Source organism: Diplotaxodon limnothrissa, linkage group LG16 (genome assembly GCF_057381915.1).
Source record: "Diplotaxodon limnothrissa isolate DT_005_m linkage group LG16, D_limnothrissa_male_GT1.1, whole genome shotgun sequence".
Taxonomy (NCBI): Eukaryota; Metazoa; Chordata; class Actinopteri; order Cichliformes; family Cichlidae; genus Diplotaxodon; species Diplotaxodon limnothrissa.
In genome coordinates, this window is record NC_140611.1 from 16,416,148 (window position 1) to 16,436,481 (window position 20,334).

Here is a 20,334-nt window from a genome sequence, read left to right on the forward strand (position 1 = left end):
TCAGTGTACAATATTTCAACCAAGAATTTAAATATATCACTATCATGCCTAACTGTATCCCCATAACCACCATCCGGCTTGACTTGTTGCTATGACTGAGAGAAATTGAACCAGGTCCAAGCTAAAATAACATCTAGGTGCCAGCAAAGCTTATGGTTTTGGAAAAGAAAAAAAGGATAGACTTTATCCCTTTGGAGAAAAATCTATTTGGATCTTATCAATGGGTGGTTGTGAAAGGCAGATAAGGCTGCAGATGGAACTTGGGGACCAGTCTTTGACGACAGGCCCATGCTGCATGGGGCATTGTGGGTAGAGAGGTTAGGTGGGTGCTTTGGGGGCAAATCTTCTTCTCAGTGTGCTTTAAATGTGTTTTCTATGACCTGCTCCATGGGCAAATGATTTTGTGAGCGTATGGCTAGCTGTGTGTGTGTTACAATATGAGACTGAGCCTGATGATGGATGTGTGTGTGTGTGTGTGTGTGTGCGTGCGTGCGTGCGTGCGTGCGTGCGTGCGTGCGTGCGTGCGTGTGTGTGTGTGTGTGTGTGTGTCTGTCTGTCTGTCTGTCCGGGTGTGAAAATCCATCCTTCTCTTGATGCATTTAGGTTCCATTGGCAGTCTGTGTACTAGTGAGTGAAACCCCATTATCAGACTGAAGCAGGGCCTTGCTCCAGACTGCTGAACCATAATGAGCTCCTCACAGCAGCCAATTTGTCTACACAAATAAATCACTCTACCCCTCACACGCAAGCACACCCGCACACACGGATATATATCTTCTTTAGAACTAGTCTGCGTGCACACATATCTCCATTAAACCTTGACATTCATAGAACAGTGGCCAAAGAGGACAATGCACAAAAAAAGATGAGAACTGTTTTTCCCTCCATTGCCATTGAGGAGCCAGCATTTCTCATACCCTCCAAAGTACCACATATGATAAATTCATATTAAGCCTTGGTAACAGATTGCAAATTGAGTTTACGTGAACATATTGTCTAAAATGTTTGCCTGTTTATTTTGTAAGTTTGTTCACAGCTAATGTAGGCCAGTACAATAGCCCTGTGATATAGTTTAACATTTTGAGAATCAAATCAGCTAGATGTTATAAACCTAACGTAATACATTTGGACAGAGCACAACAAACTTTAAGCACAACATGGGTCTACTACAAAACAACTGCTCTGAGCAGTTAGAATGAAACAAAACACTGTTCCAGCCAATGAATCCAAAACAATGCCCCAAATAGGATATAATCTATTATTACATATATTTAATTCACAGTTGTTGTTGCCTGTATTAGTGAAAGATGACCATCAACTAGTCACAAAGTTACAAAAAAATAGTAACACTGGTCACTGTTATAGTATGTTACATCAGACTGCATCGGTTTTAGTTACATTTAGCTAATAAACACGCAACTGTGTAAAATCATAGCAGTTTTATATTTTCTGATATATCTACACCTTTATGTCTTAAACTATTCACCAACCATGATTTAACTTGCTCTTGAGTACAGGTGCACTCTAAGTGTTCTTTCTGTGAACTTATAAAATTTCAAGCAGCAGGGTAAGTTCAAAGCCGTTCCTTCCAACAAAAGCTAATGCCTTGGTAACATTTGAGAACCAACCAGCTGCCTATTACCAGTGAAACCCTTTGAAGTACTGCCAAGACAATGTGGGCTGTCAATTACACAATATTGCACCCTTCTGACTCTGAAATACAGGTGAAACAAAAATACCCTAAAACATTCCAAGTCTGAATTACAAAATTCATATCAAATGAATATTAATGCCTATTAAAGCCAAAAAAATAATATGAAAGACATTTTGATGATTACGGTTTCCATTCTTCCTGCACCTGGCTGGAGCAAACACTGCACTTCAGGTGCACAGTTTATTTGCCAAACTCCTCTGATGTAAGGAGGAGTGAAGAGTTCTGTTGCATCGCTTACTGAACCATCACTAACAACCATATCTAAGAGGTAAAATATGTGCAGCATGTCCCTAGAATTCAGATCATGTGAAAAAAAAAACAACAGACTTTTTACTGTTATAGAAACCCATATAACTGTGTTAGGTATCAGTAAATGTAGTGTGCATTAAAATGTGACTCCAAATCTTCCCATCTAAGTGTCTAATAGTGACAAGTAACTGAGTCAAGTTTCACTATTGCTGTATCAAATAGTGCACTGAAACATGTGCCAAAAGAGATGCTGTGCCTGTGCCTGTCTCTGAGATGCCAGTAGTTTTGGCAAAATAGCAACATTTGAGACCTTAGGAATGAGGACAGGATCATACGCACCGTTGCAGGTTTTCCCATTATATGTAGCACAGACCCAGTCGTGGCACTCGCAGCGCGGACCGAAGAACTTCCCTGGTTCTATGGCCTCACAGATGCAAATGCCGCAGTTACATTTTCCCCTTCCGCTGCAGATCTTACCATCAGGCGTCCGGCAGCGGCGCAAGGATGACTCTGTGGACAGCTTGCAAACACCACCCACCTGGCTGGGAAAAAGAAAGATCAGATTTTCCACAACTTTTATTATGAGGTTAAAGTTTAAGTGTGTTCACACCTGTTTTTGTTGCAAATCCAAATCGAAAAGACATATTTCCTCAGTCATGCATCAGCATCTCTCTTTAAACATATAAAGAGACCTATTCAAGATATTTGGTATGTGCGGTAGGACTTAACACATGTAGCTTTCGATGCAATGGCTTGGAAGAAAGAAGTCTAAGAAAACAAAAGTGGGAAGAATGTAACACACAGCCCATATATTTGAGTCTTTATCAAGTAATAACAAACGCCTTGGAAACACACACATGACCACATGCACAGCTAATAAATTCAAATAAACCCAATCGTACAGACACAAATGCACTTTTCATTTAACACACTCTAGGAGCTGTTTTCTGAGTTTTACCCTAAAGCGTTTCTGAGTGAGATTTGTTTCATTTGGATGCCGTCTGGCATTCTTTTTTAAATCCCTGCCCTCTCTTGATATTGGCCAGATGTCCGCGTTTGAAAACTGAACACATTTCCAAAAATCAACAGCTCAAGTGTTCTTGATCCTCCTATTAAAATTAAATACAGAATGTGATTGTCCTGAGTGTCACAGGGAGGTTATACAAGCCCCATTTCACACAGACTTTAATCAGTAATGGCCCTTTTAAGCCTGATCACAGAGCTCAGCCACACGATGCAATGAACTGAAATGTATCTGATTACATTTATTCATTTTTTTATTTATTTTACGGCAGCATGACATTCAAATGACCTTTTTGGATTGTGTTACTCTGTCCAGTTCAGCTGATCAGTGATAGATCTGGTTAATGCCTGGCTTTTGTTCTGTAGAGTACCTCCCAAGAATACAACCAGAATTCCACAAAATAGTAAAATAACATTCCAATTCATAAAATTAATGCTTGGTGAAGAGAGTCTAACTTGCTCCACATTAGAATTTTGGACTTTCCTTGGTTTTAACTTGGGTTTTGTTTAACTGTTTTTTTCTCCTTGTTACTATGTCTCCAGGGGACAGTAGTAACTTTCTTGGCTATCCAAGAAAATAAAAACTGCAAAATGTACAGTTTTAATTAACTGACTGAAGAAAGACATTGGACTGGCCATCACTTCTTACCACTTCTTCAAAGAAATTGGGCAAATTGCTCTGAGCACCAAAACCTTGCCAAAAGTATTCACTCACCCATCCACATCATTGAATTTTGGTGTTTCAATCACTTTCATGGCCACAGGTGTATAAAATCAAGTACCTAAGTATGAGAATTGCTTCTACAAACATTTGTGAAAGAATGCGTCACTCTCAGGAGCTCAGTGAATTTCAGAGTGGTACTGTGATAGGATGCCATCTGTGCAACTAGTTGAGTTGTGAAATTTCCCCACTACTAAATATTCCACAGTTAGTGGTATTATAACAAAGTGGAAGCGACAGCTATTCACCCACAAAGCAGTAGGCCATGTAAACTCACAGTGCACTATCAGGGGATGCCAAGGTTTCCATGGCTGAGCAGCTGCATCCAAGCCTTACATCACCAAGCACAATGCAAAGTGCCCAAACTAGTGGTGGAAAGCACGCCACAACTGGACTCTACAACCGTGTTTTCTAGAGCGACGACTCACACTTCTCCATCTGGCAATCCACTGGATGATTCTGGGTTTGGCAGTTGCCAGGAGAACTGTACTTGTCTAACTGCACTAAGCCAAGGGTGAAGTTTGGTGGGGGGGGGGGGGGGGGGGGGGGGAATTATGGTGTTGGAGTGTTTTTCAGAAGTTGGGCTCAGCTCCTTAATTCCAGTGAAAGGAATGCTTAATGCTTCAGCATACCAAGAAATTTCAAAAATTTTTACTAGTTACTAGTCCTTAAGGACCCCAAAGTGCTTTACACATCCAGTCATCCACCCTCGTGATGGCATGCTACACTGTAGCCACAGCCACCCTGGGCGCACTGACAGAGGCGAGGACACTGGCACCACCGGGCCCTCTGACCACCACCAGTAGGCAACGGGTGAAGTTGAAGTGAAGTAGAAGTGCCCAAGGACACAACGGGGCTTGAACTGGCAACCTTCCGATTACAAGGCGACCTCCCAACTCTTGAGCCACGACCGCCATAGATAATTCATGAGATGTAGCTTCTCTCTAAGCAGCAGCAGCTGATTCATATTTTTGTTTTGTTTTTTTAAAAAGGTTGGTAGTACATTGCACTACACTGTTTAGCTTTTTAAACTTTTAAAGCTTTCAATAATAGCACAAAATATCTGAGAAGTGAGTACTCAGTCCATTTCCCATTTCTAGACTATCTTCAAAGATGTGTTTTCAGTCCCATGGCTTAGTTTTATTACATTTGAGTCATATTAGGAAACATTTTTTGCATCATTGAGTATGGGGAAAAAAAGCCTATGAGCCCCATGGGCATCATGTGACTTGTTGTTCCACAGGGGCTCCTCTTAAAGGCCTTTTAGAGAGAAAGGTGCCGATTAAAAAATAAAGCTGATATAGCGTTACCATAGTTTTATGACTACAGGTGGAGCTCTACAACCTTAATCCATGTGCTCTAAGGATATTGCGTGGGCTGAGCATAATATGGATATTGCATAGCACTCCTTGGCTGTGCTTACAGAATTGAGGTTATAACTTTGTTGCTTAGCATTTTTACACTTTTTTTAACACTGCTAGGTCAATATGATGACATAACTGGCAAACAAATAAAACACAAATTATTCAAATGTACATTGGAAAAACTGAAGAAAATATTGCAACTACCTAGATTCCCAGTAGCTGTTACTTTCTGTAATGCATGTGTGGGTTAGCTGCAGCTGTTCAATAAATATCCCCTGTACACTACATATGCAATGTAATCACTACAGAGGCACAGTGCACCTGCTAAAGAGTAAACACCCACAACTTTATGTCATCGTTAAATATTTACAGTTCTGCTAACCAGGGCTCGACTTTAGAGTAGCAAAGTAAACAGAAATAAGTCTTATATTCGTTACTGTATCCAGTTTCAGTGACTGACTTGATGTACTTTTGTTTCCATTTACAGTTTGTATTTGAGGTTTAAACTTGAATGTTCGTTCTTTCGGCAAAAACAAGTAAAAGCTCTGATACAAAATAATATTCATTGCAATTACCCTTTTCTGTTTCTGGCTTTTCCTCATTATTTTGATTTTGCTTGTTGCTGTAAACTGATCCCACAGCAAATCCTTTTAAACTGGAGATTTTTTTTCCCTCACAATAAGCTCAACTGCAAAAGAATGTAAAGCTGAACTGTGCAAAAGAAAGTAAAACAAAACAGAAAAAAAGTTTGCATCCAATGTTAGACGACAGAATCCGAGACACACGCAGCATTATGATGGCAAGTAAAGTGGCATAAAGAAAACTGCACAGGAAAGAATAAAACTATAAGAGTAAACTATAGGAATAGACTTTCCTAAACTTTCCCACATTGCACTCTATAAGTGTCGCCTTTGTCAGCAAGTCTGCACCTCCCTTTTCCTTCTTGCTCTCCAAACTATCCTAAAATAAACAACAAAAACAACAAAAAAAACCCCAAAGCTGTGTGGAAACTCACCTCACCGACTGCAACAAAGAGTCCTCAATGAAAGAGAGAAGGATCAGAAAGAACGGCAGTAACATGGACTGTACCAAAACCTCAGTGTGCATGTTTAAATCCCACAGAAAGCTGAAGTAAAGTGGCTTGAAGGAATGCCCCAATCCTTCACTCCTGAAACAGACAGGAAGAGAAGGGAGAGGGAGAGGGAAAAGAAAAGAAAAGGAGTAAAGGAGAGAAAACGCAGCAGGCTGGCCTGAACTGGCTCGGTTCCTTCAGAGGCCAACAGTCCTCCACATACAAGTGCCTTTGATTAGTCTTGACTCTCAGACACAGTCCTGGGCAGGAGCTAAAGTAGGGAAACCTGCCAAGATGAAAAGCTAAGTCACCAGTTTGAGAAGTAATTAGAAGCAGACGGCTTCTCTAACTTTTTTTTTTGGTTTCAATCTTTCCCCTTTCCTTTTCCAGATGATCTCTCTACGTTGCAGTGTTTTTATTTCTAAGTTTTCTTCTGGTGTTTTAATAATAAATAAGATCCAGAGTCAAAGAGGCAAGCCCCCGCCCCAACATTTAGAGTGTATCCATTTGTCATAAAAGAAGCCGAGGAATTGTTCAGAGAAACTGCTTGAAGATGAATGTCTTGCTCTTATTCCCACATTATGAATTCAAATCAGTAGTTCACAAAACCAATAAGTCTTTTGTGGCAAACACAAAAACACATATATATGAACACACACAAAATGCTGTGATCTTTGTCAGTAGCTGCACAGCTTGTCCTCTAGCATCATGGTCCTTTAGGTTGAAGGAAGTGGAGGAGAAAAGGAGCAGCGGGTTGAATATTGACTAACTAAGTGTGAGCCACATTTCTGATGTTTGCACAAATACAAGAAATAAGAGTAAATCATGGCTATAGTGAGTTGACTTAGCAGGGATAATATTAAATAATGATGATAAGAATAATTATTTGAAAGCAAAGCAAACCTCTGCTCTGGCAAACAGGTATATTTCAGTATATGGTGAATTGTTAGCATGGTTCCAATTTTTTTATTGCGTGGTAGCTTTATCTATAATAATGTTATTTACCTCCAAAATAACAGGGAATTAAGGCTTTAAATAAATGGTATAGTGCACGATATTCAATGTTTTGTACAAAATAACAGTAGAATAGAAACAGAAAGTAGCATAACAGAGAAGTACTTAGGGTACTGCATAACAGTTTTGAGCCACCTCCCATGAGGAACACTGGATATAGGTGCAGTGATTTATTGAAACATATGTAAACACAAATGGAAATACAGTACATAAAGCACAAACAGAATTTATACAGTTCTAACGAGCTGCAAAGTCAATATTTGGTATGACTATCTTTATTCTTCAACATAGCCTGAACTTTCTTAGACAAGTTTTCTTGTAATAGTCTTCAGGAATAGTTCTCCAGGCTTCTTGAAGCTCTCCTGTGGATGTTGGCTGCCTTTTCCTTTTGTTCTGTTTTCTGTCAAGATGATCCCACACTGCTTCAATAATGTTGAGTTTCAGACTCTGGGGAGGCTAATCCATACTCAGTGTTCCATAGTGTGTTTTTTCTATCCAGGTATGCTTTTGCTACATTGGCATGGAGTTTGTGATCATTGCCATACTGAAAAATAAAGCCCTTGTCAATCAGACTCTTTCCAGATGATACTGTATGGTGGATAAAAATCTGACCACAGTTTTCTGCATTCATAATTCAGTTCAATGTTGACACCACTGACTCACAGCAAATGCACTCACAAACCATAATAAAACCACTGTGTTTTACAGATTTACACTGTTGAACCTCCGTCATACATATTGACAACAATTTTGATCCAAACTTTTTAATTTGAATTCATCCCTCCATAAGACCTGTTGCTAATTATTTTCAGTCCTTCCACAGAGACCATTTCATCAATAAAGAGTAGATGGGTCAACTCAAGAGTCAGATGGATTTCTCATGTCTTGTGTCTTTGCTGGATTTTTTCCCCATTTCTTAAGGATATCACTTAAGATACTGTTGAACTACTGCACATAGTTTTTAGGACTGACATGTTGGGCTAACAGCTCTTTGGAATTCGTCTTGTTTGTGCAAAAATGCTATATTATGCCTGTTGAACTGTTATCGTTGACATTTTTAGCAGATTTGACTAAATAAATTGGAATGACTTATGTGTTTTATGACAGGTTGCTAATAAAAAGTGCCTAAAAATACAAATAACCCATAAAATGGGTTATTTGTCTGTTATGCTGTTAAATTATGCGTAGACACAACACTGGTTTATCCTTTGAATGAGTCATAGGTCAGTTTTAAGTGGCTCAACAAGACACCTGAATCTCTGCATGTAATCCAGATGCCCCACTAAATATGGCTCATACAATGCCAAAACAAAATGTAGCGCATGATACATATATTGGTTGCTCAGATGGGGTTCAGGTCAATATCACACTATCATGGCTCATTAAAATACTGAAATAGAATGAAGTGATTAGCAGGCTAAATTTCCCTACTAGAGCAATTCAGAAGATTATATTTAACAACAATGCACATCAATGGCAAATAATCAACCGGTTCTACAAGATACTGCAGCACCCCTGGGTGATTTCAAGCAACTAAATGGCAAAAAGATATTTTGGTTAAAACCAATTTGCACCTCAGTTACTGAATTTACTACGACTGAAACTACACCCACGTTTGGACAATACCCACCCATGCAATATCAAATCAGGTGAAGGCAGGTCACTTGATATATTACAGAAATTTAGTAAGAAATCCAAGTTTTCCACTTTTGTCTTTTACTTTCTATAACATGAAGAGCACAGTTGTGATTTAATACATATCCAATGGTTGTATTCTTTCAGGAGGAAGAACATTACATATATAGTATATACATTGGGTGAATGTGCAGTAGTAGCAGCAAGCAGGTGAATTCTGTACATTAATAAGAATAGACATCTGACTATTTTACAGAATAGACAATATAATCATATTTAAAATTAAAGGAATTTGAAATGTACATTGTGATAGTTATCCATTGTTAAATGTAAAATGCACATTAAATTTAATTAATTGTTAGGACAGACCTATCTTCAGACAACTGTCGCTGCATTTTTTACCGTCTTTGAGCAAATCTCTCATAGACAAGCTTTGCCAACTATTCACAACAACAACAACAACAACAACAACAATAATAATAATAGTAATAATAATAATATAGTCTGTTCAAATTAACTGCGTATCAAGCGATTACCATTAATATACTTGTATGATGTGATAGAGCAGCATGGCGATCTTAAACTGTTACCACGGAAACGGCTGCGCGCCTCCGCAGCACGCACTAGTGCTGTTGATGTGATTGCTACCTGCGCGCTCCCGCGTTCTCCATACGATCCCAACACAGCCGGAAAACAGCTGATGTCATGGACAACGCTGGACGCGGCAGATAAAAGAAACCCTCCTCTCGTAAGTGATTCAACGTGTTTCTTTTCTCTGCTTCTCCACCCGTCGCCAGTCACTTTCAGCAGTTGCGTTTTTAGGATGCGTCTGAGGCTAGGTGCAGCCGCGCGCTAGCTTACTGGTCCTCCAGGAAGTGAGGAAAATCTCATCCTCCGGAGTAGGCCCTCGTCAAACATTGCAGTGTATTTGCTACACTGTCACGTGGTCAGGTTGTTACGTATTATATAGCTTCATGTAGGCCCTATGCTTGAACATATTCATGTATATTGTTGTATTTAGCTTGTTTTTGCACCTATAGCAGCTGCTCATATTCGTTTCCATAGTAACCTTTGCTCTTCCGACGTCATTCATTCAGCTTTCAGTCATAGTATGGATATCCAGCGGTTTGACAACCATTTTACACGACGTGGGATCGGTCATATGCTGCAGCCTGTCAGTGGCTTTCCTGAAATGGTTTTAGGATTTCACAGTTGCTCGTGAGCCCCTCGTGGTTCCCAATCAGGAAACCTGATCCAGGTGTTCGTTCTCTTACATCGATTAATTAGAACATTTTCAAGGTTATATAAGCACCTCATCACAGTTTGTGCAGTTATGTTTTCAAGAAGAAACCTTAAAACGAAGGAGAAATGCTACAAACATTATATGAACATTGGCATCCTGGGGATCCACTCGTTTAAACAACTGGGCCAATATAAATTTGTTCATTTTCATTTTGCTGTAATCCCTGTAATCCCTGTAAATGTTCAGTTTTCACGGCACTATCTTGCAACATCTATCCATTGATTTGATCTGGCAAAGCAGATAAACACCAGCTACTGAAATTGGAAAATGTCAGTTTATTTGCAAAAAAGCCCAACGTCACACAACTTTTGGCTGCTACTGATGCTAATCTGTGCAGCCCTTTGGAATGCATTTGAATACAATCAGTCATTAGGTGACATACTAAGTGCTATGTGATTTTTTTTTTTTAATGTTGACATCAAAAATCACAATATTTAACGTCTGTATCAGCATACACTATTTCTGAAAAAGATGAATGCGAGTTTGAAATGTGAAGTGGGTCACTCATAGTAGTAGTTACACATTTATCATCCTGCAGAGCCAGCTGTTTCATATGTGTCAAGCACTGGAGTGTCTTTTAGGTCTTTGTTTTTACTGTAATGGCTTACCACTTTACTTTTCATTGTCACCACTTTGAGCTTTTGTCAGTCTCATTTGAAATATACCCACACTACTGGCCTACCACCGAATAGTTGTGAAGGTTTGACCTAAATTGTCAGCATTCCTTTGAATTTGCTTTTCTGATCACTTTGGCTTTGTATGCAAGACAAAGTAGTGAGAATCTTAGCTTGGAACTGTTTGGGGAATTCATTTGAAGGTATAGCATTAATTTAACTTAATCAAGGCTGTAATCGCTGCCCTTGTGGGAGCTTTGTGAAATAGAAAAAAAAATACAAACTGATGCAGTGAGTAAATGAAAGGTTTAAATACTGTTAAACTCCTTCATAAAATGTATTTTTAAAGTCTGCCTTTTAGCTCATTTTATGCATTTGGTATACAGTTAGGTCTGTATATTTTTTGTATAGTAACACATTTTTTTTTTTTAAATTTTGCCTCTTTACACCAAGTGGATTTAAAATCAATAATCAAGATTTGATTGAGGTGACTTTCAGCTTTAATTCAAGAGGTACTTCACAAAAGTACAGCATTAGGGAACTACAGCCAGTTTTAAACAAACGCCCCTATTTGAGAGGCCCAAAATTAATTGGACAAACTAACATCATTTTAAATATCAGGGCTATTTTTAATACTTGGATGAAAATCCTGTTCAGTTAATGAATGTCTGAAATCTAGAATCCATGGACAACACCAACTGCTGCATTCCCTCTGTTAAGATGCTCTACTAAGGCTGCTGCAGCTGCTTTCATTTGCTGCTTGTTTGTAGGTCTCTCTACGTTTAGTTTTGTCAATCAGTAAGTGAAAAATATGCTCTGTAGGACTGAACACAGGTAACTGACTTGGTAATTAATGAATATCCCAGTTCTTTCCCTTGTGACACTCATAGTTTGCTTTCTGCAGTATGCTTTTATCCATTTGCAATGGGAAGCTTAAATGGATAAGTTGAGCTTTTTAACTAGAGGTGGTTAAAAAGCTCAACCCTGTGAATCTGAGCTCAGAGTAAAGCCCTGTACACTTCACAATTCACCCTACTACTGCTGTCAGCAGTCACAATATCAATAAACACTAGTGGCCCAGTCCCACTTTATTTTTACTTCAATGAAGGTGTCTCTTGATTGTAGTCTATGTTGTCTTGTCATCAATAATACCGGTATAATTTTTTACAGAACATAAAAATGCTATATAGTGATATCACTGCATTTACATTCCCTAGTGTGCACAACAACGAGACAGAGCCAGGCATGTCTGAGAGCAAGAGCCAAGTGTCAACCTCTGGTAATGATTTAGTATGTAAATATGGAGCTACTTCAGCAACCTCCAAAAAAAACCACATTGCTTTGCAAAATATGCAAGAAAATTGTTCCAGACAAGGCTTAAGGCAAAAACGCACGATTGATTACAACTAGGCAACAAAGAAGAAGGTACTAATAGCTGGTGATGTGCGACCCAATATAAACAAGAAACTCTACGTGTCATTGCTGCAAAAATTAGCTAGCTGCGCTTCATATGACAGGAAGAGCAAACGGGATGGAACTCAGAAACCGTGGAAAAGCATGGCTTTTCAAGATCCATGGCAAACTACAACAACCCAGGCAGAAAATATTTTTTAGTTTTGTGTGACAATATTGTGCAGCTACTGAAGAGTTAGGTGGCTTACTTTAGTTATTGTTAAACTAAAGTCATAAGCAGTGATTTTTTTTACTTACAATTTCTGGGAAAAACACTGCCTAATATACTTCTGTGCTTACATTTGACTTATGGTGTGTCACTATTGCACTATCATGCTTCTGCTGCTCACACCTTGTTCCATAAAATTGACACTTCATATTAGGAAGGGTGGAAAAAAATAACAGTGGCTCATTTGAAAACAAGGATGGGAAATGGCCTTCATTTACTTACACTTATAAATTCAGCTTCCTCCAAGCTGCAAGTGCCAATAAAACACTGTTCTGCATTTTTTTTTCCTGTATCATCAGAAATATTGTGATTGCAAATTTTCTTGAACTATCGTAATACAGTTATAAGGCTATTTGGCACTAGTGCAGACTTTGATAATGACCTCCTCAAGAGTGTCCGTGACTTTGCTTCATGTTGTGAAGGGCTTGTTCTTAACCATGGAAATCCTACCACTTTTTTGATTTAACCATTTGTTATGTGTTTACCGCATAGCTCTCCGATAGGTTCGTTTGGCTTTTTCAGTTTAATGACTGCCTCTTTAACTTATATCAACAAGTCTTTGGACCTCATGTTGTAGTAGTATTTTTTCAGAGAATAACAAGGGGATGGGCCTCAACTGGTCGTGAAACTGTTTGTCAGTCAATTGTCCAGTTACTTTAGAGCTTCTGACAATGTGGGGTTATTGTATGTATAAAAAGGTCTGTAATTCCTGAACAGTTAAGGCATTTATTTTGCTAAACATCTTGAATTAAAGCTGAAAGTCTGTACTTCAATCATGTCTGGATTAGAGCAGGGCGATATGACCAAAAATATTTATCACGATATACATTTGAAAATTTGCGATAACGATATAACTGACGATATAATTGACACTAGACAAAATACTTTACAACTCCACAACTTTATTCGTGCCAAAAAAAAAAAAAAAATCAACGTATTTTCACTTAAACAAGCAGCTGTTTTTTATATGCATTAAATTTATATAAAGATTTAACAGTGCAAATGCAAATTCCTTGCTGACAGTTTAACCAAAAGGCATTCCCAGTGGAAATTGGCTGACATATCCTCAGCGTAACCATGTATAATATCCACAAAACTTAAAAAGAGGTTATACACACACAATACGGTAATATTATGTGGAAGCACAGTACGTATCACTCCACGAGGCTCCTGCCTACGATAGCCGTAATGCCCATCAAGCGGAGCAGGTTCGTAGCTTAGCAAAGTCGTACTAAAACATTTTCCAGCGCCGTGTACCACATAAAATCATTTCGAGGTCAGTAAACACAACCAGAATTCATACATAAGGCACACGGGATTATAAGGGGCACTGTCGATTTTCAGAAAAATCAAAGACACTATATGAAAAGTGGCACTAACTTAAAAAAAACTTTTTCATAAGCAACCATACAGGGGATTTGTGCTAGAGCAGCTATGAATACCTGAGTATCATTGTAGGTTATGGTTAAGAGATAAAGAATTGAACAAATGACCTGCATGCCCACATCTACAAAAGTATTTCTTGTGTCTTGAAAGAAGATGCTGCTCTCAAAATGCACTCAAAAATAGAAGTTCAACAAAGAAAGTTTGCATACTCAAACAAATACTCACAGTTACAATTAATGTGCCCAGAGATCACATTTTTTCCTGTGAGGAACATGTCCTTTCTCCAAATGGGAAAGTAATTGCAGTCTATGCCACCTATACTCCCACATAATAGCACTTAGACCCTGTAATTTTGTTTTCACTCTTCCTCACGTCTCCATCTGCATATGTTAAGTGTAGCAATTACACTGGGAAATTGCTTCTAACTACATGGGGTTTGTAGCATGGATGGACAGTTTCTTTTCTTGGTGGGGGCATAAAAAGGAAACAAGGATGTGATACCGTTACATTGTTCTGCCTTCGTTCCAATCCTAACTTAGAGTTCTGTTTCAAAGAGGAGATTTTTTACAATTTTTATTTAATCATCAAAGTATGTTTACATATTTTTTGCATCATATGTCAGCCAGCAAAGGTCAAGTCAAAATGTAATGTAATCAAGTCATTGGGGCAGCAGCTGTTGTTGCATTTGCATATGCTGTTAGCTGTTTTACATGCACACATATGTGTGTGCGCGCACACACACACACACAAGTGCAAGACATGCTTTTTCTTTTCATCTCTGTTCAGTCAGCTTAACTGACTTACTCTAAAATTGACATTGTGTTTTTAAAATATGTGCCGAATATGACATAAAAATGTTTTCTTATCCCTTTTTACTGCTCTTATGATTGCTACCGTTCACTGATTGCTGCCGCAGGACCTCAAGGCCTTTAGGACAATCTCCTTTTTGCATCTCTAGTCTGTCTCTCTGGTTGGTTTCTCCACCCCTCTGTGACCTGGGGATGAACGCACCAATGAGGAGCCTCACAGTGAGTCCCCGTGGTCCTCTTCCACCCCATCTTCTTTTTCCACAACACCTCACTCACTCACAGAGTGTGTCGCATATATGCCTTGATGTCAGACGTGGTGGGCATTCCTGTCTTTATGAGCGTACTGTAGATGTGGGTAGTGTACTGTATACCATATAAGCCATAATGTTGACTAACTGTTGTGTGTTATTTACAGGGTATGCCTGATCGCATGTTATGTGCAGTGCTGGAGCAATTTCAGCTTTACTTTTCCCTTTGGTATGTGCGCTTTGTCTCCATTCAGAGTGTCATTTTTTCTTGTGTTCTTAGGTTAAAATGGCCTGTAAAGTTTTATTTTTTCTGCATACATACATTCGCACAAAGATACAAACAAATGCTGACATGCACAGGTAACACTTGGTCACACCCCCGGACAATGTACAGCATATTTTACTGGCACTTTGGTGTTCGATACAGGGAAGATCATGCGTGATCTTTTCAAATGGTAAGTTACTGGAGCTGTTCCAACGTAATACACTTGTTCTGTGTTCCATGTGTGCTGCGTTGTGTATCACGGTGGCCATTCAACAATGCAACGCATTCAGTTTTAATCACCAAAAATCTGCTCTGGCAATTCAAGTCAGGGAAGTTTACTCTTCGGACTAGACATTGCAGGAAATTTTGATGCTACATGTAAAAACACCCAGAAGCCACTCCTGATACACGTCTCATTTACTACTATTTAATACACTAGATTTCTGCATTGGTTAACTATGTACATTTTTAAGAGGTATAGTGATTGTTGGCAGGCCAAGTGCCTTGCACCTGCACTTTTTTAAGTATGTCTTAAATAAATTTTTATATTATAATGATATGATTAAAGTTTTGAAAAAGTTGTAGTGCCACTGCCCAGACTTGGATGCAGCCAGAGTATTCCCCTGTTCCTTGTTTATCTTTGGTCATTGTGTGGTCTGCCTCCCTCCCTGTGTCAGATCCACTCTTTGTATAGCACAGCAAGCCCCAGCATGCTGAAGAGGAAACAGAGCTCACGGGTCGAGGCCCAGCCCATGACTGACTTTGGGCCAGATGAGACCCTCGCGGACAGTGCTGACATTTTCTGGATAAATAAACCAGTGAGTGTACGCGTGTGTCTGGCTAAGGACAACATTAAGAATACAGAAAGATATTAAGGCTCATTTTTGGAATTATTTCCTTTGTTGTTTCCTTCCATCAGTGGGTGCACTCTCTGCTGCGAGCCTGTGCCATCATCAGTGTCATCTCTGTGTGCATGAACACCCCAAAGACGTTCGAGCATTACCCTCCGCTGCAATATGTGACATTCACGCTGGACACACTGCTCATGTTTCTCTACACTGCTGAGATGATCGCCAAGATGCACATCAGAGGAATCATTAAGGTAGCTGCTGCATCATGGCCACGAGAGAGTGTCAGTGAAATTCTGTGAGCAGTAGCAGTAAATGACTAGCAACCCCAGAAAAATGGCAGGTGTTGTTTGTTTGTTTTTTTAATCTCAGACCGTTACTGCCAAATAAATTATGACTAATAATATTTCTTTATTTTTTTTAAAAACTATTCACAACTTTGATGCAAGTGATTGGAGTGACAACAAATGAGACTTTATTTGTACATTTTTCAAATCTGTCAATCTGTTTCTCTGTGATCGTGATATTTTTGAAGGTTTGCAGTGAACTGTGGTTGAAAGTTATGTGGTATAATAACATGTGATTAGCCCCTCTTTCTGTCCCATGTACATTATGGTTATACAGTCACACTATAGCTAAAATATGAAGATGACCTCCTTGTGACTAGTGGTTGCTCAGTGACTGCACTGAATTCTTTTGGGTAACAGATTGTGAGTAGCTGCAGTGAGCAACTGGTCTCGCAGAGGCTGAGCATGCAACACCTTCAACCCCCCTGGGTGACCACTTTCGGTTGCGAGGTGGGAGGCCTCTTATGTGGGAGGCTACCTGTCTTCAAATAGTCGCTGACCTAAATCATTCTCAGTCAGATTGGTGAAGGTTTGTAAACAATTGCTGTCTAATTTTGAAATTAGACATATTGCCAGCACATTGCAATCATTCTGAGTCAGCATGTCTCTTTGCAGTATGGGGCTCAACTCATCTGGTTGCCCACTGGCTGTTTTCTGGTTATATTTCTGTAAAAAAAAATAAATAAAGTTTTTGCAGTTAAATTGCCATCCTGCAGCAACTAAGTCACTATTTGTGGAGGAATGTTTGAATTTCTGTTTCAAATCTAAGAGGTCCTTATGGACTCTAAATGTAAGTATATGTGAATTTCTGTGTAGATGGCAACAGATTTGCAACAGACAGCAACAGATTTGGAGTATTTGTTGATTTGCATGCTTGAGCCCATTCAGTCACAACTGATAGCAGACTGACTCCTTACTGGTATTTTATCACCGTCTCGATGCACGAAAGTCACTCACTGACTGTGAGCGGTTGCAGATCTGGTTCCCATCTTCATTTCAAAGGCAGTGAGATGAAGCTCATTGTATGCTCTTTCAATAGTTTTGGTTGTGCTCCAGCACCATCAAACTTTATATTTCTGAAGACAATAGAGGCAGACTCTGTTGCTAGTCCAGTTACAGGGGTACCAAAGAAGTTGTTTTCCACAGAAGACCAGATTCAGCAGCTTTAGCAGAAATGTTCCCTTATGCAAGCAATAAAAAATATATTACAACAGAAAGTTGACGACAAAAAGGTCAGTCAGCCACTGAACCGAAAGAAATCTGACTGACCTGACTAATCATATATTGTTACCAGAATTACATAAAATACTAACAGTCTTACATTTGGGATTCTTCTGCAAAATCAGATACTTCTTTATCTTTATTTAAATGTTTTAGCTCTGGACGTAAATGTGCACTTCAAGCAGAACAGAAACATTTCTGCTTCTTACTTGTAGTGTTTCTTTTAGTTATTATTGATAGCCGAATTCCATTCTTTGTCTTGAAATCAGGATGGTGTTTTCCAATTTTCCTATCTGATCTGAAATAAACTTTTATAAATGATGCAGATATGACATCTTAGGCTTAAGTAATTTCTGTTTTAAAGTATGGTACTGTGGATATGTAGTTTTAAGCTAGCTGTGGAAAATTACTGCCCAAAGTACATGATCTTCTTAGTGTGGTAAAGTAATTGCATGCTTTTGTTCTTGTCAGCAGTGTGTTTAATCAAAGATGGTCCTTATCTGTAAAGTGTTTCCGAACACACCCTAGTATTTGCAGTCTTTCTTCCTGTGCAAGACCCCTAAGAGCTCCTAACAGACTCTCCCTCTCTGTCTGGAAGCGGTAATTAAGTATACCCATTTAGCTGGCCCCCCTTGGCATTTCAGTTTGTTCACACCTCAGGGGCTTAATGATTGAAAATAGGTTTGAAATTTGTGGTTAGTTTGTCAAAATGGGGACAATATTTTCACGTTCTGTATTTCTTGAATATTGCCATTACTTTGAACTCACACAAACATTTTCTATCACAATAAAAGCTTTCTGCAGCAGACTTTCCCAAGGTGAGGGGAATGCTTGAATTTTTCCATAAAGATTATCCATGAAACAACCTAGAATGTAATTGTAATGTAATATATTCAAAGAAAATATGGCCTTGAAGAATGATGCTGGTTATATTTGTCTCATTTATTAACTTATGTTAGTATTTCCTGCTTTTTAAGGCTTTGGTCTTTTAACTGTTGCTCCTTTGTTTCTGTCTCCGTACAGGGGGATAACTCCTATGTGAAGGACCGCTGGTGTATGTTTGATGGATTCATGGTATTTTTCATCTGGGTGTCCCTGGTTCTGCAGGTGTCTTGCAACTTTTTGTTTTTGAATATATTGCACTTTTCTGCAGGTGCTTGTGCAGCTTGTCATAATGCCATGCATTAGTATGTATTAAAATTATTAATAATCAATTTATTGTTGTTTTAGGTCTTTGAAATAGCAGAGCTTGTAGATCAGATGTCTCCATGGGGAATGCTGAGAATCCCCCGCGCGCTTATCATGATAAGGGCCTTCAGGATCTACTTTCGCTTTGAGCTTCCTCGCTCCCGCATCACTAACATTCTGAAGTAAAATACTGTCGTAAGCGTTTCCATTACATATGGTCTTTGTACATGTGAAATATATCTCATAGATATCTCTTTCTGTACTATTTTGCATTGCAGGCGATCCGGGGAACAGATTTGGAGTGTGTCAATATTCCTACTGTTTTTTCTCCTGCTCTACGGAATTCTGGGGGTTCAAATGTTTGGAACGTTCAACTATCACTGCGTTACTAATGATACAATCGGGTAAGAACGAATGATTAAATAAATGTAACATTGGATGCTTTTTTTGGATTATCAAGTCCGATATAAACTTTTTTACTTTTTTTGGACTAAACTATCGTTTCTCCAGAAATTAGAAGATACCTACGCTAAGTGTCTTTGTTAAAGATCATATAAACACTGAGTGCAAAGTGTCAAAGGAGAAAACTTTTAATTAGAATAATGCTTTTGGAGACAAAAGTTTTGGTAGTGACTGGAATGGTTAAACCCCCAGGTTGCAGCCAGAGTTAATGGTAATTATAATAATAAAATTTTCCTGCATTGTCCAGCCTTTGCATTATGCTTCTCCATTTCCTCCCTGATGTGTTCCTAAGCACCCCAGGGACACAGAATATATTAGCCATTAGTAAGAGGGCATTGTGATATTCATGTATAGCTTTGTCATTCATCTGTATTATATAAGTCCAAAAGTGGTGTGGCAGTTGGGCATTTAATTTGTTTACTACTGAGCTCCTTTTTCTCCAAATCCAATACATATATATATATATTGGGGTATCTAATGGGGAATTTTAGAAAAATGTCACACGTGGGCAGAAGTGTCTAATCTCTGTTTGCCATATGCCCTTGGCACAAAGTCAAGCTCTCTAGCTTTTCACACACATGGGATTTGATGAAAACTGTGGGAACAATGGCAGGGGGCATTCTCTGATATGGACATTAAAGGGTTTTGACTATATGAATAGAATAAAGTCCCCTTTTATGGATGTTAGGTTTCCTACAAATGACCTCAGCACTGTTGAACTTCCTGACATGAATCATGATGTTGAATGAGATATAACACTTGAATATGTGTTACTTTTTTGTTTCTGTAGAGGTTTTATAACTGTTTTATATACAACTGTACAACTGTTTCCAGGTTTGATGAGTAGTCTAAAGTACAAAAAAAAGGTTCTAACAAATTATGCATTTTATTTTGAAATAACATAACATGTATTCATCACTACACATTGTGATAAATCTAAGTTTATTAGATACTTTGAATTGTTTGATGAAACTAGCATTTTAGGACCTTAAGCATGCTTTAATAAGGGGTATCATTATGTTTTTGTGTTATCAATTTACAGATGCCGAAAACCAGTCATAAATAATTTCTTATAACACTCACAAAATGTAATATTTTTGCTTTTCACTGGACATTTTCTCTCTTCTTTCAGGCTTCATTTATCGCTCCTCTGTCATCAAGAAAGGGAAT

General features: G+C 38.7%; 2 protein-coding genes across 5 annotated transcripts in view; one reads left to right on the forward strand and one right to left on the reverse strand.

Annotated features, from left to right (window-relative positions):
- The window catches only part of itgbl1 (integrin, beta-like 1), a 52,391-nt gene extending 46,035 nt beyond the window's left edge, over positions 1–6,356 (reverse strand). Inside the window, exons 1-2 of the mRNA XM_085374179.1 lie at positions 6,087–6,356; positions 2,303–2,505 (exon numbers count right to left, since the gene is read on the reverse strand). Of these exons, the coding sequence (XP_085230305.1) occupies positions 2,303–2,505; positions 6,087–6,178 (295 nt within the window). The 5' untranslated portion in view covers positions 6,179–6,356. The remainder of the gene's footprint in view (positions 1–2,302; positions 2,506–6,086) is intronic.
- Positions 6,357–9,492: 3,136 nt separating this feature from the next.
- Positions 9,493–20,334, forward strand: part of nalcn (sodium leak channel, non-selective) — a 65,800-nt gene continuing 54,958 nt past the window's right edge. Inside the window, exons 1-7 of one of the 4 annotated variants that reach the window (XM_085373891.1) lie at positions 15,021–15,062; positions 15,776–15,916; positions 16,018–16,200; positions 18,309–18,332; positions 18,538–18,621; positions 18,745–18,884; positions 18,981–19,106. In XM_085373891.1, the coding sequence (XP_085230017.1) occupies positions 15,021–15,062; positions 15,776–15,916; positions 16,018–16,200; positions 18,309–18,332; positions 18,538–18,621; positions 18,745–18,884; positions 18,981–19,106 (740 nt within the window). Of the gene's footprint in view, positions 9,541–15,020; positions 15,063–15,775; positions 15,917–16,017; positions 16,201–18,308; positions 18,333–18,537; positions 18,622–18,744; positions 18,885–18,980; positions 19,107–20,334 lie in introns of those variants that run through there. The other 3 variants (XM_085373890.1, XM_085373892.1, XM_085373893.1) reach the window with 3 other exon arrangements.